The sequence below is a fragment of the Sebastes umbrosus genome, chromosome 2 (assembly GCF_015220745.1).
Source record: "Sebastes umbrosus isolate fSebUmb1 chromosome 2, fSebUmb1.pri, whole genome shotgun sequence".
Classification (NCBI taxonomy): domain Eukaryota; kingdom Metazoa; phylum Chordata; class Actinopteri; order Perciformes; family Sebastidae; genus Sebastes; species Sebastes umbrosus.
Genome location: NC_051270.1, coordinates 28,625,669 through 28,645,929, shown reverse-complemented (window position 1 = coordinate 28,645,929; position 20,261 = coordinate 28,625,669). Strand labels below are relative to the sequence as shown.

The following is a 20,261-nucleotide window of genomic DNA, read 5'->3' as shown; positions in this document are numbered from 1 at the left end:
TTCCAGCTTCTTCTTCTTCGTTGTCTTTATTTGTGTCGTCGTTAAATGACGCGGCAGCGCCAACTGCTGTGGAGGGGGAGCCAGTGAACACATTAACAAAACATTGAATTACAGGAACAAAAAATAGTTTAAAGGTCCCATATTATAAAAAAAAGTGAGATTTTCATGTTTTTTTATTATAAAGCAGGCTTAAATCCTATCTAAATACTGTGAAAGTTTCGAAACATTCAATCCATAGGGAATTACACACAGCCCGTATTCAGAAACTCTGCATTTGAAACAAGCCGTCAGGATTTCTGCCCATTCGTGATGTCACGAATATACAACATTTAGATCCTTGACACAATTTTAAACGTAAAACATTCTAAATGTGTTCCAGTTTATTCCTGGTTGCAGTTTATGTAAATGTCATCAGCTGACAAGAAGTACACATGGACCCAAGTTATTGACTAGCAATGTTAATGCAATTCTGTTGCAATTGCGTCAAAATGCGCTAAAACTGAGCGTTTCAGACAGAGGGTAAATACAGGTATATTCAGGTCGACCAGTATGAGGAAAATAAAGTTTTTTTTTAACATTAAAGCATGTAAACATGTTCTTGTAGAAACACAAAATACAAGTATGAACCTGAAAGTGAGCATGATATGGGACCTTTAAATGCCATTAATTTCATTCAAACACGCGTTATTTTCTTAATTCAGTGGGAAATAAAAGCCGAGGAAACTGTATTCTTGGCATAGAGTGTTAACTTCAGCAGCTTGTATCCAACACATTTTCACAAGCAGGTAGTTAAAGGTCCCATATTATGCTAATTTTCAGGTTCATACTTGTAATTTGTGATTCTACTAGAATATGTTTACATGCTGTAATGTTAAAAAAAAACAACTTTATTTTCCTCATACTGTCAGCCTGAATATGCCTGTATTTACCCTCTGTCTGAAACGCTCCGTTTTAGCGCATTTTGATGGAATTGCAACAGGATTGCATTGCTAGGCAACAGTTTGGGTCCACATGTACTTCCTGTTAGCTGATGACATTTACATACACTGCAACAGGAAATAAACTGGGACACATTTAGAATGTTTACATTTAAAATTGTGTCAAGGATCTAAATACTGTATATTTGTGACATCACAAATGGGCAGAAATCCTGACAGCTTGTTTCAAATGCAGAGTTTCTGTGTGTGTATTTCCTTGTGGATTGAGTGTTTCGATACTTTCACAGTATTTATATAGGACTTAAGCCTGCTTCAAAATAAAAAATCATGAAAATCTCACTTTTTTATAATATGGGACCTTTAAAGCCTTTCCTCTACAATGAGTTTTTAATTCAATTTGAGCGCTTTGTCTACAAAAGATTTGCCATTGCAAAAAAATCTGCTACACAGTCCTTGTTATTTATTATCTTGGATATAATCTTTAGCCAAGTACGCCTCGTGAAATGTACAATTCAATTGAGAGTTTCATCCTTTCTTCAGTCCATATATTAGTGCACACACGTTCCCAGCTGTTGATTCTACATAGACTATATTCAGCTGCTTCTCTTGTAGGTCTCAAAAGACATTTAGACTCTCCTCTAGACCCAATCCTGCCACACCAATCTCAGATAACCTACTTGTAGAGTGTACATCTCTCACAAACTATGTGTTCTGCATTAAACACAAGATCTTGCTTTGTGTTGTCCTGCACCTGTACTTTGTTAATCCTGTGCTTTCTAAATGTCTTCTTGTCCCAGCCTACCCATATTAAAGCCACTTCATTTGTATGTGTAGGCCTAAATTTGCTTGGTTAAACAGACAGAATTGCTTCCCTCTTTCTCTGTCATTTCAATTCAACAGAGCATCAGCAGTTTACTTTCCTCTCTTCTGTTGGGACAAAGGCTGGTGCTCCTTAAATCTTCTTCAGCTCCATCTTAGCTGTGAAATTGCCTCTGGTCAAGAGTCAGGCAGAAGGTCAGTGATGGATTCAATAATGTCTCTAATAAGTACTAGGATAATAAAATGTCATTACTCTGTGGAATTGTTCCTCATCATATAATAATGACGATAGCTGACAACACTGAAAGACCTGCTGTCATGGTAATGACCTGTCAGAGACACAAACACATTTTAATTCAATGTAACACTCACACAATCCCAAATTAATCTCACATGCACACCAAACACAGTAATGTAGCATGCTAAACTTTGACATCTCACTGAAAGATAATCATACTGAAACATTACCTGTCCTTTATAATTTACATAAATAAGTACATCTGCATGTTTATTATGTGTGATCACCGATCAGGTTTATCTCTGTTAATGTGTGCCTGCCAATTGAATGTCAACGTTCTCTACATTTCAATTCCAGCAAGCAACAGTCAGCACCCGCGTATACAAAGGGGTCACAAGATAATACTTGGATAAGACATGTATTCAAACATAAAAACATGTTAATTTTCTGGCAATTCTCTAATCTTTGCCCGTTTCTCATGAAATACTGCACAATTTTACCTCTTCGGGCATCTAAAAATCATACTGTGAAGGGAAAATCACACTGATTGAACTGTTCACTACGTAAGGGGTCACAAGTAGACGTGGCTTCACTGACACACTGTCGAGAGTCAAGACGCTATGTTTCTCTGAACTTCATTATTATTTAATCTGTGTATTTGTCATAAATTTAAAAAAAACATTGTCAATGTTCAGTTTAAATATAGCCTGCTTATTTCTGCAATGTGTGAATATTCGTGGTAGTGGGAAAAGTCAGTGTATGAGTTATGTGATTGATTTTAACCATACAGTAGTTAATAGGTCCTTGGCCCATAAAAAAAAATGTAGACATACATGTAGGCCAACTTGCATGATTCTTGCAATTTTGGGGTTGTATCCACATGGTTAAATTATTGTAGGCCTAAATCGACTTGATAAAAGCGTTGGCTAAATAAACGTAATGTAATAATCTAATGTTTCATTATCGTGTGACAATGACAATATAGTGTATTAGTTATTTTAACCATTCTGTGGTTAATAGGTCACCATCAGCTTCATCTCAAATAGTCTTGAGGGTTGTATACGTATGTTAAGCTGCCTGCTACATCAATAACCTATACTTGGTGGGATTCTTTATGCTTCTCAGTGACAGTATTTGCTACATGCTACATCTACATAGTGTTTTGCATTATGGAACTGGGATGCTGGAAACTTGAATTTCCCTCGGGATTAATAAAGTTACTATCTATCTATCTATCTATCTATCATATCATCTGTCACAGACTGAATATTAATCCGTTCAGACCGCACCTTGGCCATAAAAAAAAAACATTCTCTGTCTCTTATTTTCTCAAGGCCAAATGCAGTCTTTGAAGCAGCTCAGATGAAGTTGTTGCCCGATTCTTGCAATTTGTGGGGTTGTATCCACATGCTTGAAAAAAATTATTGTAAGTAGCTTTGGATAAAGTGTCAGTTAAAGGTCCCATATTATTAAAAAGTTAGATTTTCATGTTTTTTTATTAACAAGCAGGCTTCAGTCCTATATAAATACTGTGAAAGTATCGAAACACTCAATCCACAGGGAATTACACACAGCCCGTATTCAGAAACTGTGCATTTGAAACAAGCTGTCAGGATTTCTGCCCATTCGTGATGTCACGAATATACAATATTTAGACCCTTGACACAATTTTAAACGTAAACATTCTAAATGTATCCCAGTTTATTCCTGGTTGCGGTGTATGTGAATGTCATCGGCTGACAGGAAGTAAACATGGACCCAAGCTGTTGCCTAGCAACACAATTCCGTCAAAACGCTAAAACGGAGCGTTTCAGACAGAGGGTGAATACAGGCATATTCAGGCTGACAGTATGAGGAAAATAAAGTTTTTTTTGAAAATTACAGCATGTAAACATGTTCTAGTAGAAACACAAAATACAAGTATGGCACCTGAAAATGAGCATAATATGGGACCTTTAAATAAATGTAATGTAATAATCTAATGTTTCATTTGTATGGTATATTTAACTAGAGATTATGTGATTTCTGCCTTTTGTTTTCCTTATCACATTGTCCTCTTTTTTTTTATCAGTATGCTGAATTAAAATGTAATTTCTAAGACAATAATTTGAGCAATTACACATTTGGGATTTATTCATAGGGTTTATTTCCACACGTCCAATTCATCCACTAGTGGGCGCGCCAGTATTTGTAATGGAGGATTTGGGATTTAGGAAGATGATAACATGCAAAACAATGATGTATGAAGTTATATTATCATCTATACACGGATGCCTATAATTACACAGAGCTGCGTCATGCTCTATTGTCGACAAGAAACAAGACGAGGAGAGTGTTAGAGTATTTTTTATCTACACGTTCTGCTTTGAAAAGTAAAAGGGATTAAGTGAAGCTGTCGCAAAGTGTCGAAAAGCAGCTGACGTCTCTGGCGCCCCCCTACGGCAGAGAGCGTAACAACGGCTGTTGTATCCGTAGCAGCCAGCGAGCTGACTGACGACCTGCTGGGTAAACAAGAGTGGATGCATCGACAGGCAGTAATGGGAACTTCGTCGAGGGCTACTAGTGAGACATTTCTATCTTGTCAAACAGAAACATAACAGAGATATCGCACTATGTTTTAAGAGTCGAGCGGGTTCCGTTGTGAGTCAAAATGGCTGAGTATAATCGGGTATTTAGCTGAGTGAAGTGGAACTAGCCTCTTTAACGTTAGCTTAGCTCGTAGCCGTCCGCGGCCCATTGCTGCTCTCGGTCTCAGCTCAGGACTGTGTTGTCAGTTTCACAATCCCACAGCTCACTAACGTAGCTCGGATGTCTACGTAGGCCTGCCTAGTTGCAGCTAGGGGTTAACATTTTAGATAAATGCTCAACACTTTGTCATTATCTCCCACAGGATTTAACCTCACATGTTACAGAAAGGACGGTGACACATATTGAGAGGAAAAAAAGGACGTATAACCCAGGTACGTGTTGTCTTTGTTGTCTTCTGTCTGGAGTTAAGTATGTATGTGTCAGGCTAGGTTGTGGCTAGCTGTCCACTTTCTCTCGATTCCCTAATAATCTCAACATAAATTAAGGCCTGCTAACAGCTGGTATATATTCATATTTTTAGTGCTTCTTCTCCATTAGTTCATCTTGGAGTCACTCCAGCAGCGTTTGTGTTTGCTACACAGAGACAGACAGACAGACAGACAGCAAGCCGAGCTTATTGTAATTGTTAAGCGTTGTAGAAACTATGCTTAGCCTCCGTTTCCAGGCTCGATACTGTCAAGCTAAATAAATCCATGTAGCTCTTGTTTTTGTGTGCCTAGTCAGAGTGGTTTGGTAGTCATTTCACAGACAGAAAGCACAGTGATTGTCGTTATAGCAGCAGCAGCTCAGCAGTCCTGCTTTCAGTCGTACATCTTGAATTGGGTTTACTGTTGCACCATACATTTGCAGCTATAAGTAAGCTGGTTTTCACTTGATAGTATCTGCAGTACCTGTCGTTATTTGGGCCTGTTTAATGAGAAATATTCAGCCTTGGTGCATGGGGGATTTTTTTTCCCTTCAGGGCTGTCCTCTGAGGCCCCCTGAATTCATGCTTGTCATTGCGCAGCTTCTCTCTGTGGCATCTGAAGGACTCTCACTTATCACTGAGTTGCATATAAAAGCAAGAAAGAGCCTTATGTTGAGCACCATCAACCTCATCAGCCCTATCTCATTAAAAAAAAAAGCTGCAGCTCCAGGTCAGGTGACAACCAGGCATGTTATTATGAAATGAGCTGTGAATGAATTATAAAAATGACATTGTTTTTAGTCTATAAGAGAATATCTAATGCAGTGCAAACACACAGGAACCCGATGAACACCTGTACAATCTAGGGATGTACCGATACCGATACCAGTATCAGATATCAGCTAATACTGACTCAAACACCTGGATCAGATATCGGTGGCAATGGGGATGATCTATTAAATTCAATTCTATGTTTATATACTATATACATTATATACTGAAATTATATTTCCTCTTTTAGTTTTGACCAATTTGTTGCTGCATTAAAAAGGTTTACACCTGAATTGTAATTCCTGTTAGTTTTGAAGATGTTTTGGAGAAGTTGCTGATGTACGATTGTTATTTTAATGATAAATAACAATTCACAAATTGTATATCTATGTATCTATGTTACATTTTGTTTTACAAAGTTAGGAAAGCAATGTTTGAGTCAAGCCTGATGTTACCTTACACATAAAAGAATGATCCCAGTCACTTCCACACAGTGAGGCATACAGCTTATTTATTAAACACATGGTATCAGATCGGTACTCTGTATCGGCCGATAACCAAAGCCCAGGTATGGCTATCGGTATCGTGACTGAAAAAGTCAAATGCAGTCCAATACAAATACACTGCAGCAAACACTATACCAGGAATCTTGTTGTGTTACATTTTTTACTGAGACTGACAGAGAGACTGTGACAGAAAGACTGTGACAGAGAGATGTGTCCTTTTATAAAGTCTATACGACTCTTGAATTTGCCAACAGCTGTACCACAATGGAATAAAAATGTCTTACAATGCCTTAAATGCAGATGGGCTTTGTTTATAAGCAGTTTGATTGTGATGAAGGTAAGATTACATAGGGATGTTGAAAAACGCAAGACATCCAAATTCCTTAACGTTGTGAATAGTGTTGTTTCAGCCAACAATGTGGATGAGACTAGCAAAGCATTGGTTTTATTTTCATGAGTTGCGTTACATCACTTGTGCTTCCAGATGGCCAAATAGACGGGGTCAGTACAATATGTTCCTAAATCACTAGCTGAAATAGTAGCTCCATGATTTTGTTTTCTGATTACATCATATCAAGAAGTGTGGTTGGCTTGTTGCTGTGGGCGATATCACCACGTGCATATAGTGCATTAAGCCTGCAGTCGTCTTCACACTGTCCCCAACGTCATTAAAACACACTTCATCAGTGGACATCACTGCAGATAGGCAACGGGCCGTTGTGATTAATGACACTGTGGTATCTGCAATAGCGATATCCATAAAAATTTTGATCACTCCAATTAGGAGCGATCAAATTTAATGTTTCTGCTATGGAATTTTTTTTTGCAACCCATGAACTCTGTCTGTGTATGTATGTGTGTGTGTGAGTGTGTGTATGTGTGTGTTTGCCTAAAATGCACAACTGGGATGTCAAAACCGATCTGCAGGATCGGTGTTGGAGCAAATCAAAGCGTTAATGGATTAGTAGTAGCTGTATAAAGCCTGAACTATTAGAGATCCTTGGTGTATTGAATTGTGATCCAGGTACACTACATACACACAGCAATATCACAATATCTTGCTCATGATAACAATGATATTACCATTGGATCATATTGGATATGAGATATATTGCGAGAAAATCTAGTGTACATCAGGATATCTGTAAAACAGAGGACGAGTACATACCCATAAAATATTACAGTTAAATATGTAATAAACAAAATGTATTCATTGCATTAAAAAGAGCTTTCAGGTTTATTGACAGCTGAGGGCACAGAGACGTTTTTCTTTCTTACACCTTTTCCCCATTATTGTAATCCTAATCAATGCTAACACCACTTATGACTGGCAGAGGGTGTAGTTAGTCATAATGTGCCATCTGAAAATACATATGGAGTCTTAACAGAGACACAAACATTTTGTTGTATTATTTACGAAAAAGCCTGTATTTCAGCAATGCTGGAATTTGGCGTTGCTCCGGGAGACCTTACACCGCTGTGAAAAATCTTCCTCTGCAGCACGCCTAAAGAGTCCCTTTCCCTAGGGAGTTATTTGTTGGTGCACACACTCAAATATAGACAGAACTGTCTCAAAGTCATGACATAAACATGAGAATCGGTTTCATGGTGGATATCCCCTTTGGGATCACATATTAATTTAGTCCGATTGATGCGTTTCGTGGAATCAACAGTAAAGCAAACACATCAGTATTGACTCAGCCATTAATTTTGACTCAGCCTGTGGGTATTTATTTTCTATCTTTAATCAGCAGCCTTGGGTCACGCTGTCTTAATTTGCACTAACAAACAGATTGACTGTTAGTGAATGAACGCATTGCCCCACATTGAACACCATGAAGTATCGTCATGGGCGTATTAATGTTTGTTTTTAGGTCTGCGTGCTGCTGATTGATCAGTGATAAACTAGAAAATAATGTGTTATGAAATTTTAGTAATTGATCATTTGATATGCTCTACTGTAGGTTAATTTCTAAAGGGCTGATGTTGAACAATTTAGTGAAGACTACATAATGAGAACTGCTGACAAATTTAAAGATAGATGCAGTAGTCTGTAATCAGCTATTAAAGGTTCAGTGTGTAGAATTGGAGCAAAATATTAAAAATAGTTATCTTTATAAAACGGTCACTATATCCTGACAGTAGTGCATGAGACAGGTAATCTGAAAAAAAATCATGTGCCTCTGTGTCCTCCGGTGCTCCTAATGGCATCTACAAGATTTCACAGACCGGAGGAAAACAACCAATCAGTGCCAAGCTGAGCAGCTGTCAATCACTCACAAACTCCGATCAAACGGTCAAACGAGGCAGCGCTCATCAAATATGAATCAATATTCTGTTACTGTAATGCTTCTTTCTCGCCTCAAATGTTTTAAGAAACATCTTGTAGTGTACTGTTTAGCTGTAAAATGAGAAAGTTTGTGACCCGGCAGCCATGTTGAGATCAGTTGAGGAAATACCAAGCACCGCCCACCAGCCAGAGCACACAATCTAATTTTACAGCTAAACAGTACACTACAAGATGTTTAAATGATGAACACATTTGAGGTGAGAAATAGGCATTACAGTAACGAAATATTAATCATAGTGCATCAGCACTGCCTAGTTTGACCGTTTGATCAGAGTTCGCGAGTGATTGACAGCTGCCTACGCTGAATAAACAGCCAATAGGAACTGAAATGACCTGTGAGTCTCCCGTCACGTAGATTTTTTAATGCCTGAAAACAGAGCCATGAGGAGGTGCAGAAGTCTAGTTTTCTCTCAGAACACTTAATATGCTGAAAGGTTATTATGGAATACAAAATATTCTGCCTACTGCAGGTTTAACTGATTTTTAGGGTCCTAAGGTCTTAATCCTGTCACTGACTTAATGATTTGTCTTGAGCTCCTGTAACTCTTTTCCTTTCTTCTTCTTTTTTTCAGGTTTTGTGAGATGCAGCACATAGCCGCCTAGGAACTGATGCGAGTGCACTTTCCGTTTGCCCTTTGAGGACGGACCTGCCACCATGAAGAGTGAGGTGCCATCTGAGGCCCCCAGCAGACAGGAGCATCTGAAGGAGCCACTGGTGAACCCAGAGCCCATGGAGGCAGCCAAGAGCTTCCCTAGCAACATGGAGGTGATTGGAAAGGCAGGCAGCGAATTTGAAACCTTGTGTGAGTCCAGGCATCGGCCCCTGAGGGACACAGGGACACATAGAGACCCAGAACGGACCCTCCCTGGGCGCAGAAAAAGAAAAGGCCAACAGGCAGGGCCGTCAGACTGCTCGCTGAAGGAGGGCCACATCAGTGAGAGTTCACTGGCCCCTCAGCGTCCCAGAGTAGAACTTTTACAGCACCCAAGCGAGGACGAACACAATCACGAGTCCTCTTTTAGTGACTGTGCTTCCTCCCCTTCCTCGAGCCTGCGATTCGGGGACTCGGACACTCTCAGCTCAGAGGAGGAGGGGGAAGCTGGAGCAACAGGGGGCCAACACAAGGCTCCTGCCCTGACAACAGGAGGAGCCGCTGGAGTTGGCCTGCGCCCTGTTCTGGGTCGAACTCGGGGGAATCGCTCTCATAAGTGGGTGCGGTCTGAAGCTGAGCCAGTGCTGCTGAAGCGGCCGTGTCTGAGCGGCCGGCGGCCTCTACATAGGAAACGCTTTGTGAAAACAGCTCCTGGAGGGGGTCAGCGGACTCAGAAGCAAAAGGAGCGACTACTACTGCAGAGGAAGAAACGTGAAGTGATTGCACGTAGGAAGTATGCTCTACTCCATAGCACCAGTAGTTCCAGCGAGGAGCTGAGCAGTGACTCTTCCTCCCCCACTTCTACTGAAGCAGAAGATGAGCTGTATGTTGATGTCAGCAGCACTAGCAGCCAGCCCAACAGTGCTACTGTAGCCACAGGTAATCACCCCTCTATTACAGGTATATCTTTGTGTTGCATTGTATTCTCTGTATATATCTAACAACTCTTGATTTACAGCATGTGGTGGCATTGTAAAGCAGGAGAGAAGGCTTACGTAGCATAACACTATGTGATTGCACTGTGATCACCATAACACCGTGGACTACAGAGGCCAGACTATGCAATCAGGATCAGTCATTATGGGTTGTATTCAATGTATGAAATTAACTTTTTTGTCTAATTATGTGTCCTAAAGCTCATAGTCACCAGGATCTCTAACGTTGCCAAAAAAAACACACAATCCAGTATGAATTAACATTTTAATTGAAGTATGTTGATGCACTGTGAATTAATATGCACCGAAAAGCAGAACAGAAAAACAGAAATGGCTGGTGCCGGAGAAGAGGTTGAAGAGAGTGTTGTGCAACTTGCAATAGCAGCTGGATTTAGGTTTTTAATCGCAGAAAGGTTGTTAGTGTGGTATATTGTTTTAGAATTTAAATAAACTTAATAGGCATTCATTGTCAGAATTTATCAAACTTTTTAAACCTCAGACTTCCAGTTCCCTTCCCTTCTGTACAATCAGAAATTAATTGTCTATAGCAGAAGTGTGATTACGTTAAGCGATCTCACTTAATGTGTGTTTACTGAAGCAGGATAAAGAGTCAACCAGAGAAGGGGAAGTAAACGGAGCACTCACCTTGCCTAGTGTTTGGCTGTAGTGAAATAGGGCTGTAACAAACAATTATTTTCATTGTTGATTAATCTATCATTAATCGATGATTTGGTCGTGTCAGAAAATGGTGAAAGATGTCGATCAGTATTTCCCAAAGCCCAAGGTGACGTCCTCAAATGTCTTGTTTTGTCCACAACTCAAAGATATTCAGTTTACTGTCACAGAGGAGTAAAGAAACCAGAAAATATTCACATTTAGGAAACTGGAACCAGAAGATTTTGAACCTTGAAATTACTCAAACAGATTAATCGATTATCAAAAAAGTTGGCGATTAATTTAATAGTTGACAACTAATCGATGAATCGTTGCAGCTCTACAGCAAAAACATGCTCACAAATAGCTCTTGCCCTCCACATGGCAGCCTATTGCTGCTGTAGTGTGTCCCAAATCTATTTAAAAAAAACAACAACAACTAGGTGATAAATGTAAGAAATAATTTTGACTTCCGTTTCCCATGAACATGATAAATGTTGCAACATACATAAGAATATTGTGTGTATGTATTTGTACTGGCTTGGGCAAAGCTGATAGAGGAATAGCTGCTCCCCTCTGCTTTTTATGGCCACACACCTGGCAGGCTGTAATGGAAACTGCAGCCCTCTGTACCTGCTGGAACAACCGGTTTATACGGCTCCTAAATCTAAACTTTATGCTCTCATTCTCATCAAAGTTGTACAGCACAGTGTGCATAAGAAAGGCTCCTTCTGTCTAAATCTGATCTTAAATGTTCCAGCATTTACAACAGGAGTCAGTATATCCTTTAAAAAGCCCCACCTCTACCTCAGCTCATTGTTTTCCTCGTGTAGCCATTTAGCCTCAGCAATAATTCTGCTGCTGTGGCCCTAGGGGAGAATGGAAAGTTAGTTGTTGTGCCTCTATGGTGGGAGGCAGGTGGGAGAAAGCCTTTGCATAGAAACAGCAGGTCTCGCAGGGAAAACAAGGCATTTGTTTACAGCAGGGGATGGCATGGAGGCAAGTGATGAAACCTGCCCTCTAAATGTCCAGAGTTGGAGCAGGTGTAAATGAATCCTACTGCACACGTGATGATTTGTCACACTAAATTATTGGCAGTTACAAAGGATGATTGTTCAGTCTCAAGCATATTGCATGTCCTGTTGCTACCAACCGATCAAGTGGCTGGTTGGACTTCAGAAAGTCGTCAACTTTTTTGCATTTTCTTTTCCAGAATTTGTTCTAAAGTTTGGTCTAACAGCAGTAGGTATTTTTTTTTTACCTAACCAAACACTGCACACATTGGTTACAATCCTCTACAAGTTGTAAGTAAGGTGTTGTTGTTTGTGTAACCCATCTGAAGACTTCACCAGAGTGCCAGGCAGCTCGTCTTGCAGAGGGTGCTAAGCAGCAGTTCTCAGGAGACGATTGGAATAGAAATCACACTGGGGAATTATAGCAAGGCACTTACTGATGTGCACGAAAACACAGTATACACTTCTGCAGCAAAGGATTTAGTTACTTTGTTAATCACTCACACGAGTAATGTACCTTAAAACTTGTGTGTTTGTTATTTTAAAACCTGTTAGCCAGCGTTCCCAGTTCACATTTGGCTTTCAGCTGTTGATTGAATTTAGTAAAATGTTTTGCTCACAGTCACTGTACTGGTAATCTACTATCTGCCATAAAACGTTGGTTGAAGATTTACATTGAAGTCTTAAAAATGTGGGAGAGAATTAGTAACTTTGACTCATACACTATGAGTCAACAACTCTCACTTTACACTGAGAAACTGTGACAGTAATTAGAAACAGACATGACACTATAAGATCAAATAAACCTTTGCTGTCTGTAGGGCTGACCCGAATGCTTCAAAGCTTCGACTGTTGCCATGGTATTCGACCTCAAAATCACTATTCGAATGCTTCGTTTTTAAAAATGTTTATATTGAAGTATGTAATAATAATGCATAAATCCCAAATAGCCCATGAAATAAGGAATAATCCCACAACATTATTCATTATTCATATTCAACATTCATTATTATTAGTTATTCTCAGATGGATATTGCTGTTTGTTGTGTGTAGAGGTGCATGTGTGTGTACAGTAGGGGGCAGTGGCACTGAAACGGGGGGAAATGGAGACAGACAGACAGAAGAGCATAGCCCAAAAAATGGTATTCGGGGCAGCCCTAGTTGTCTGCTACTATATGCTGTATATCAGGGGTCTCCAACAAGTAGCTCGTCCCCTGTTTCTGAGTGGCTCGCTAGAGGTTCAAAGAATATGTACATAAATTTGATAACACAAATTCACTTTGTAACACTGTTTAAATTTCTATTCAATACTTCCGGCTCGTAGCAGTCTACTAACGGAGAGGGTAAAGGAGCTGAAAACAACGCTCAAAAGACAACAAGTCTCTGTTTACCAAACTGATGAAGAAGGCCAACACAGCAACAGAGGCTTCGTTTAGTGGCGTACATCCTAACGAAACACAAAAAGCCCTTCGCTGTAATAGAGGTGATGACTGCAGTGGCTGAAATGTTATTAAAGGACCATAAAAGAAAGACAGAAATTATATCTGCTATTGGCAATGTACAACTTGGTGCTATGAGTTGATCTTGGCCACTTTAATTTTGTCAAATCAGCTCTCAGAGGAAAAACAGTAGGAGACCCCTGCTGTATATGATCTTCATCACTGGTGGGGACTAAAATAATATAGTTATGCCTGAGCTTAAAATGAACCTGTAGATTAAGCTGTGTGTTCAGTTATAGAAAAAAACACAACACAGAATCTATTTGGGAAGGCAATACCCCCAATTGGCCCCCCATGGTCTTGGCATCGGCTCCATTAAGAAGGCTAGGGTGAATGATGCGTTTGTCTCAAATTAGTTTGCCTGTGATGAACTTGGCCCCTTAATACACATGCAGGACCTCTAGAGGTGAAGTATTGACAGGGATCTTCATTGAGTTCATGTGATCAGTTTAATTTATAAATATCCACAACACCTATCTCATTTTGAAATATGAAGATTGTTTGAAAGAATAAATAATTACAGCGTACTGGTGTGTAAATCATGAAATTGAAATTTAAAAAACTCTCATCCGCAAACCGTATGGACAAATAGTAGGTGATAAATAAACATTTTGGTGCTCGAGTCTTTGACTTTTGCAGTCTTTACAGTCAACTATGGTGCCACGATACAAGTTTTTAAAAACACTGAGTGCTCCTTTTATGAAAATTGTGATAATTTCAAACCAAAATGTTCAAAGAAATAGTCTTTAATTATTGTCATTGAGAAAATAACTACCCTCAACTCTCTTCTTTCTGATCTCCTATTGCAACCATCTAGTCTTAGTGAACACACCTAAGGGGGCTCTTGTGGTATTTAGTCCAGGCAGAGATGAAGGGAGATCTAGTGCACAGGGAACCAATCACAGGGCAGATTTGGGAACGGTGACGGAAAAAAACCAATCCCAGTGCAAACAGAGTTGAGCACTGATGACCTACATTTCTCCTGTTAAACTGTTGAGCCTGATGATACTGCTGTTAGCATGATGAAACTGGAGAAATACTATCTGGCCACTTACACAACTTACTTGGTTTTGGACTAAGGCACTGAAAAAGAAAGGGAGAACTGTTTTTGTTTTTTTAAATAAAAGCAGGAAGAGTGTGAAGTCTATGCTGTATGAGAGTAGATGCATATGACAGTATGCACAAACTGAAATATGTTTATTTGTACCCACCTTTAATGTGAAAAATTACTGATTAATAGATGTAAAGTGTCATAATCCAATGATGCGTAGTCAGTCTACACGTTTTTGTTTAAAATATGTATTTTCTGTTGCTTTTATTGAAGTTGGATGCTTTTCTTTTGCCTTTGTCAGATTGTGTGGTGTGTGTCTGTATTATACTAAATTCATCTGGTGTGCTCAGGTGCCCTGGATGAGGATGTGGTGGTGATCGAGGCAACTCCAGCTCCAGCTCCTGCTGTCCCGGCAAGCGAGGAGATCAACGTCACCTCAACAGACAGTGAGGTGGAGATCGTCACAGTCGGAGATGGTTTCAGGTAGGCACCTCAGCTTTTTCAGCAGGCATTGAAATAATGAGCTTCTATTAATTTTACATCAGCTCAACAGACAATGAATTTCAGTCATAGTGGTTTTTGCTCCAGCCAGTTATAGTACGTTCCCCTGCCTTGTCTGGTTAACCACTAAGCTGAATGTCAGCCTTGTGTAGTTGATAACCTAATGCCACATTTCCACCAAATCCGGTGAGGTTCCGGCTTTACTAAATTGGCCGCTTGTGGCCGCTTCCCACTGATGACGTACCCTATCGTGGAATGCACCTTTCGGTGCCTGGTTCTCTGCCTGCCGTTTCATACAGGAAACAACATGGCTGCTGGCAGGCCCATAAACTTCCTGTTATTCTGTCTAAACAATCCACCAAAATCTATTTCTGAAAAGATTTGTGGCAAGAAATAGGCAATGCCAGGCGTGTTGTGCTGGACGGACTACTTTGCATAAAGTTGAATCTAGTCTACTTTATGTAAATACAGAGCAGCAAACGCAGCGCAACCCACCTCCAAACTCGCCGCAACACTCCCACCATGCACTGCGCGACTGCTTCTTCTGCTCTTCATAGGAAATTAATATAAAGCGGCGTCGCCGGATCTGGTGGAAATGTGCTGTTAGGGTATGGGGCTCTCTATCCATAACAGTATCTTGTATGAATTTTTGTTGTTGTTGGATCACAACACCAGCAGGAAGGTTTGAGAACATATTAATTCTAGAAATTCTTTTACCACTATGCAGTATACAGTATGTCAGCAGACAAGATAAACACGTTTGAATGCATTAGTGAATTGTAACCGTGGACATGCCAGCCAACCTTATAGGCAGAGCTAAGTATTTATGATAACAACTTTATAGCACTTTTGTGAAACAACATAGAAAATGTTTTGTGACAGTGTTATAAAGAAATTGTATACAAAAGGATAAGAAAACCCTGTTCAACAAAGCAACAAGTGCAGGAGCAAGAGAGTTACAACAGGCATAGATGACCCTTTCCAGGTCTGCAGGAGATCAAAAATACTAGCACGATTAAACAACTTTTTTGGTGTTTTAGTTTTCCTATTGTGGGGAGCATCTACAGACTAAAATGTTTAGGACCTAATATTGGACCCTGAGGTACACCACAAGTATTATTACCAAATGAGGAACTAAACTTGCCTTTTTTAAGAAAGCAAAGTGCAACCTGCTTCCGTAATGGTCTTGTAATGTTTTATGCTGGAACCCAATGTAGTTTTGCATCCAGTAGGACTAAAATTGAACAGCAGATTGATGCAAAACCTGTAAATCTTTAGTAAAAAGTTTGAGAAATGTGGTTGTTTTTCAGAAATTTTCATAGCATTTTTCTCTTGTGAGTAATCAGGTCTGTTGGAGCCTGAGGACAAGCTCTTCAGTATCTTTTGCATGACTGGTCATGTGGTGGTGTTCCCCTTTCTTTAGAGCACAAAGAACCCCCTTTCCCTGTGCTGCTATGCTAACTGGTTATGTTATTTATGTGTTGTTTACCAGGGTAGTCTTTTGTCTTTTTAAAACAATAAGTTGCAATGTTTTATTATTAATGTCTGCTCTTAGTGGGGTTTTATATGTGAACTTGGATGTTAGTCAATAGTATGCCCTCTCGCTAGCAGAGTATCACTCATCCAATAATGTAGCACCAGTGTATGGGATTATCATGAGTCTGTCACACTTGTGATTGCGCTCGTGAAGCAACACACGGAAGCAGTGAATTTAGCAATATTCTGGCAAACCAGTGGGTTTGGAATAAATGCTGCATTTGGACGGACAGTGGAGTAGCTGATGTTGCAAGAGAAGTCGAAAAGTTTATATCGACATTTAGATTTCTTATTTCCCTAGCCTATGAAACCTCTCAATTGATATATACTGTACACCGATCAGCCACAACATTAAGATTACTGACAGGTAAAGTGAATAACATTGATTATGTCGTTACAATGGCACCTGGCAGTGGGTGGGATATACAGTATTAGACAGCAGGTGAACATTTTGAACTTTGAACTTTGTGTTGGAAGCAGAAAAAAATGGGCCAGCGTAAGGATGTGAGCGACTTTGACAAGGGACAAATTGTGATGGCTAGTCGACTGGGTCAGAGCATCTCCAAAACTGCAGCTCTTGTGGGAGGTTCCCGGTCTGCAGTGGTCAGGACCTACCAAAAGTGGTCCAAGGAAGAAAAAACGGTGAACCGGCGACAGGGTCAGACCCAAGGCTCATTGATGCATGCGGGGAGCGAAGGCTGGCCCGTGTTGTCCGATCCAATAGAAGAGCTACTGGAGCTCAAATTGCTGAAAAAGTTAATGCTGGTTCCGATAGAAAGGTGTCAGAACACACAGTGCATCGCAGCTTGTTGCGTATGGAACTGCGTAGCCGCAGACCGGTCAGGGTGCCTATGCTGTCCTAATGTTATGGCTGATCGTGTATTTTTACTTGGATTAATTTCAACGTGACCATAGAACTTAAATAATAATTAAGCTAATTCCAAGATTATGAAAAAATCATCTGAGGCACCTAGTTTATTCCAATATCGAAGTAACCGTTGTTTGTGAAGTCTCGTTCCTTTCACAGTTGGTTTTATTGAAGTAGCTTCTATTATATTACTGATGGGAGCCATTGGTCTCAGCTTTAAATACTCGTTGCACCTTTTTCAGGGTGAGACACTACTGGAGGATTGGAGGTTGCATCACTATGAATATTCTTGTTTTTTAATAGCCACATGGACGCTCAATTGTAAGTTAAATGCTCGCGTAAATGCCTTTAATTTGATCAAGACTGTAACCACAGTATGTGGGAGCAAATGCAGATTGCTGACTGCTTGTGTTTAAAGGTCTTTACTGTACAGCCGTTTTCTCATATGAACTCCAGAGAATCAGGTCCGGTCATTGTCCGGAGTTGCCCTTTCACACACGTAGCACACAACAGGAGATTGTCCGTGTCAGACGAGTTCTCACCTACTGGAAATATTCTGTTTGGTAGAGCGTGCTTGCAGTTCCTTGAATTTGTCTGTCGATTTTACCGTCGGCCCTTACAGACAAAAGTCTCAGAATCTTGTCTTGTCTCTCCAGTTAGACATTTTCGTTGGTGACTTTGTGTAAATGACCCCTCTTCTTCACCCTCGGATGTTTGTATTCTTCAGGTTTCGCGCCAGTCGCATGGAAATGTCATCAATACGCTAACACGTTCGCCGTGAATTCTCCGGACAGTGACCAGCAGTATTCACACATGGGCTCAATCGGACATTACACAGACGTTGTTCTAGGGAGCTTGCAGGGTGAAGTCTGTTTGTTGTCTGGTCCAACTGGACATTTGCGTTTTCACATACAGCTCCTACTGGTAATGTCTAGCTAGGTTCAGGGTTGCAGTGCATGTGTGAAAGGGGCTTATGGTTGTCAGGATGAAAGAGCAGAGGGCGGGTGGGGTGCTGCTGCTTTGCTCATGAATTCCATAGCTTACATTGCCCAGAGAAACTAGGCTGCATGCCTCGTTGTTTATAGCAGTGAAACAAAACCACATCACGCTGAAGGGACCTGCTCAGTGCCCATGTTATTTAACTCTTTCTTTTTTTTTAAACAGAGTTTATTTATACATTTTGCTAATACAACTCTTACAATCCATTGCACAAACATGTTTGGACTGGTATATAACCCACCCACCCCCCACCCCCCACCCATGACAATACCCGGAGGGCACTCAGAAAATAAAAATTTAAAAATATATATATATATATATATATATATATATATAAAGTGTACAAGAATGAATATAAATACATAGATAAATAAATAAAAATAAATAAATAAATAAATAATAATAATAATAATAAATAAACATAAATCATGATAAATTGATAGAGGTCTAGGACGTTACACCCTGTCATTTAGGGCACTTTTCCTTTGAAATGTTCCTGGTCAAATATTCATATACATATATATACACATACATATACATACATACATATACACATACATACACACACATACATCAAACTTTAATCAGTCACAAAGTTATCTGAGTCTAAAGAGTCAACGTGACTAAGAAAAGGTTGCCAGATCAATGAAAACTTCTCGGCTGACCCTTTAATAGTATACCTAATTTTCTCCAACTTAATAAAATATAACATGTCTCTGAGCCATTGTGCAAATGTTGGAGGGTTGCAATCCTTCCATCTAATCAAAATTTGTCATCTGGCCACCAGCGTAGCAAAAGATAGAAGGTTTAATTTATTGTTGTTTAACGTAAAATTTTGTGGTACCACCCCAAACAAAGCAAGACAGGTTGATGGTTCTAAGAATCTATCGGTAGTTTTGGAAAGCATATTGAAAATTAATTGCCAAAAATTAGATAGTTTAGGACAATCCCAAAACATGTGAATTAGAGTGGCCTGGTTCTGCTTGCAGCGGTCACACATGGTGTCTATATCGGATTTGAATTGGGATAGTTTAACTTTGGTCCAGTGCAGTCGGTGGAAAATTTTAAACTGCATGACAGTATGTCTCATACATATGGAAGATGAGTATATTCCCCTCATCATCTTTGACCAGATAGTATCTGAAAAAACAACACCAAGGTCCCCCTCCCACTGATTTTTAAGGGAGTTAAAACATATCATATTTTCTCTCATTAATAAGGAATATATGTCACCTATCTTTCCCTTTCTGGATGATGTGATGTCATTGATTGAGTCTAGGAGCGTGTTTAGCGGCTGTGTAGGGAATTGAATGATATTTGAAGACATGAAGCTGCGAATTTGTAGGTATCTGAAAAAGTGTAACCTGGGAATATTGAATTTCTGAACAATCTGCTCAAAAGAGGCAAATGAGCCATTTATGAACATGTCTTTAAATGAACAAATCCCATTTCTCTGCCAACCACTGAATAAGGCATCCGTCAAAGGTGGCAGGAATGCATGGTTATTTACAATGGGAGCCAGTATTGAAAATTTACAGATCTCAAAGGATTGTCTGAATTGTTTCCAAATTTTTAAAGAATGAATAACAACTGGGTTAGAAGTATATTTAGTAATAGGCTCTGAGTATGGCAGGCTAGAGCATAATAAAGCAAGTAATGAGGTGTTTTTACAAGAGTCTCTCTCTAGTATTAGCCATTCAGGCACAGCTGTTACTTCAGTTCCTTCCATCCAATAGGAAATAAATTTGATATTTGCTGCCCAATAGTAGAACTGAAAGTTTGGCAGACTAAGCCCTCCCTGCTGCCTAGGTCTCTGTAGTATAGCTTTGCGTATACGTGGATTCTTCTTACTCCAGATGAAAGAAGAAAGCTTTCTATCCAGGGAAATGAAAAATGTTTTAGTTAAAAAGACTGGTATAGACTGAAACATATAGA

The 20,261-nt window shown here is 39.7% G+C and overlaps 1 protein-coding gene across 4 annotated transcripts in view; it reads left to right on the top strand.

Annotated features, from left to right (window-relative positions):
- Window positions 1–4,403: 4,403 nt before the first annotated feature.
- rnf111 (ring finger protein 111) overlaps window positions 4,404–20,261 on the top strand; it is a 38,967-nt gene continuing 23,109 nt past the window's right edge. For 3 of the 4 annotated variants that reach the window (XM_037756188.1, XM_037756180.1, XM_037756173.1), the window contains exons 1-4: window positions 4,404–4,557; window positions 4,886–4,955; window positions 9,190–10,149; window positions 14,773–14,905. In XM_037756188.1, the coding sequence (XP_037612116.1) occupies window positions 9,273–10,149; window positions 14,773–14,905 (1,010 nt within the window). In that variant the 5' untranslated portion in view covers window positions 4,404–4,557; window positions 4,886–4,955; window positions 9,190–9,272. Of the gene's footprint in view, window positions 4,636–4,885; window positions 4,956–9,189; window positions 10,150–14,772; window positions 14,906–20,261 lie in introns of all 4 variants that reach the window. The other variant, XM_037756174.1, reaches the window with a different exon arrangement.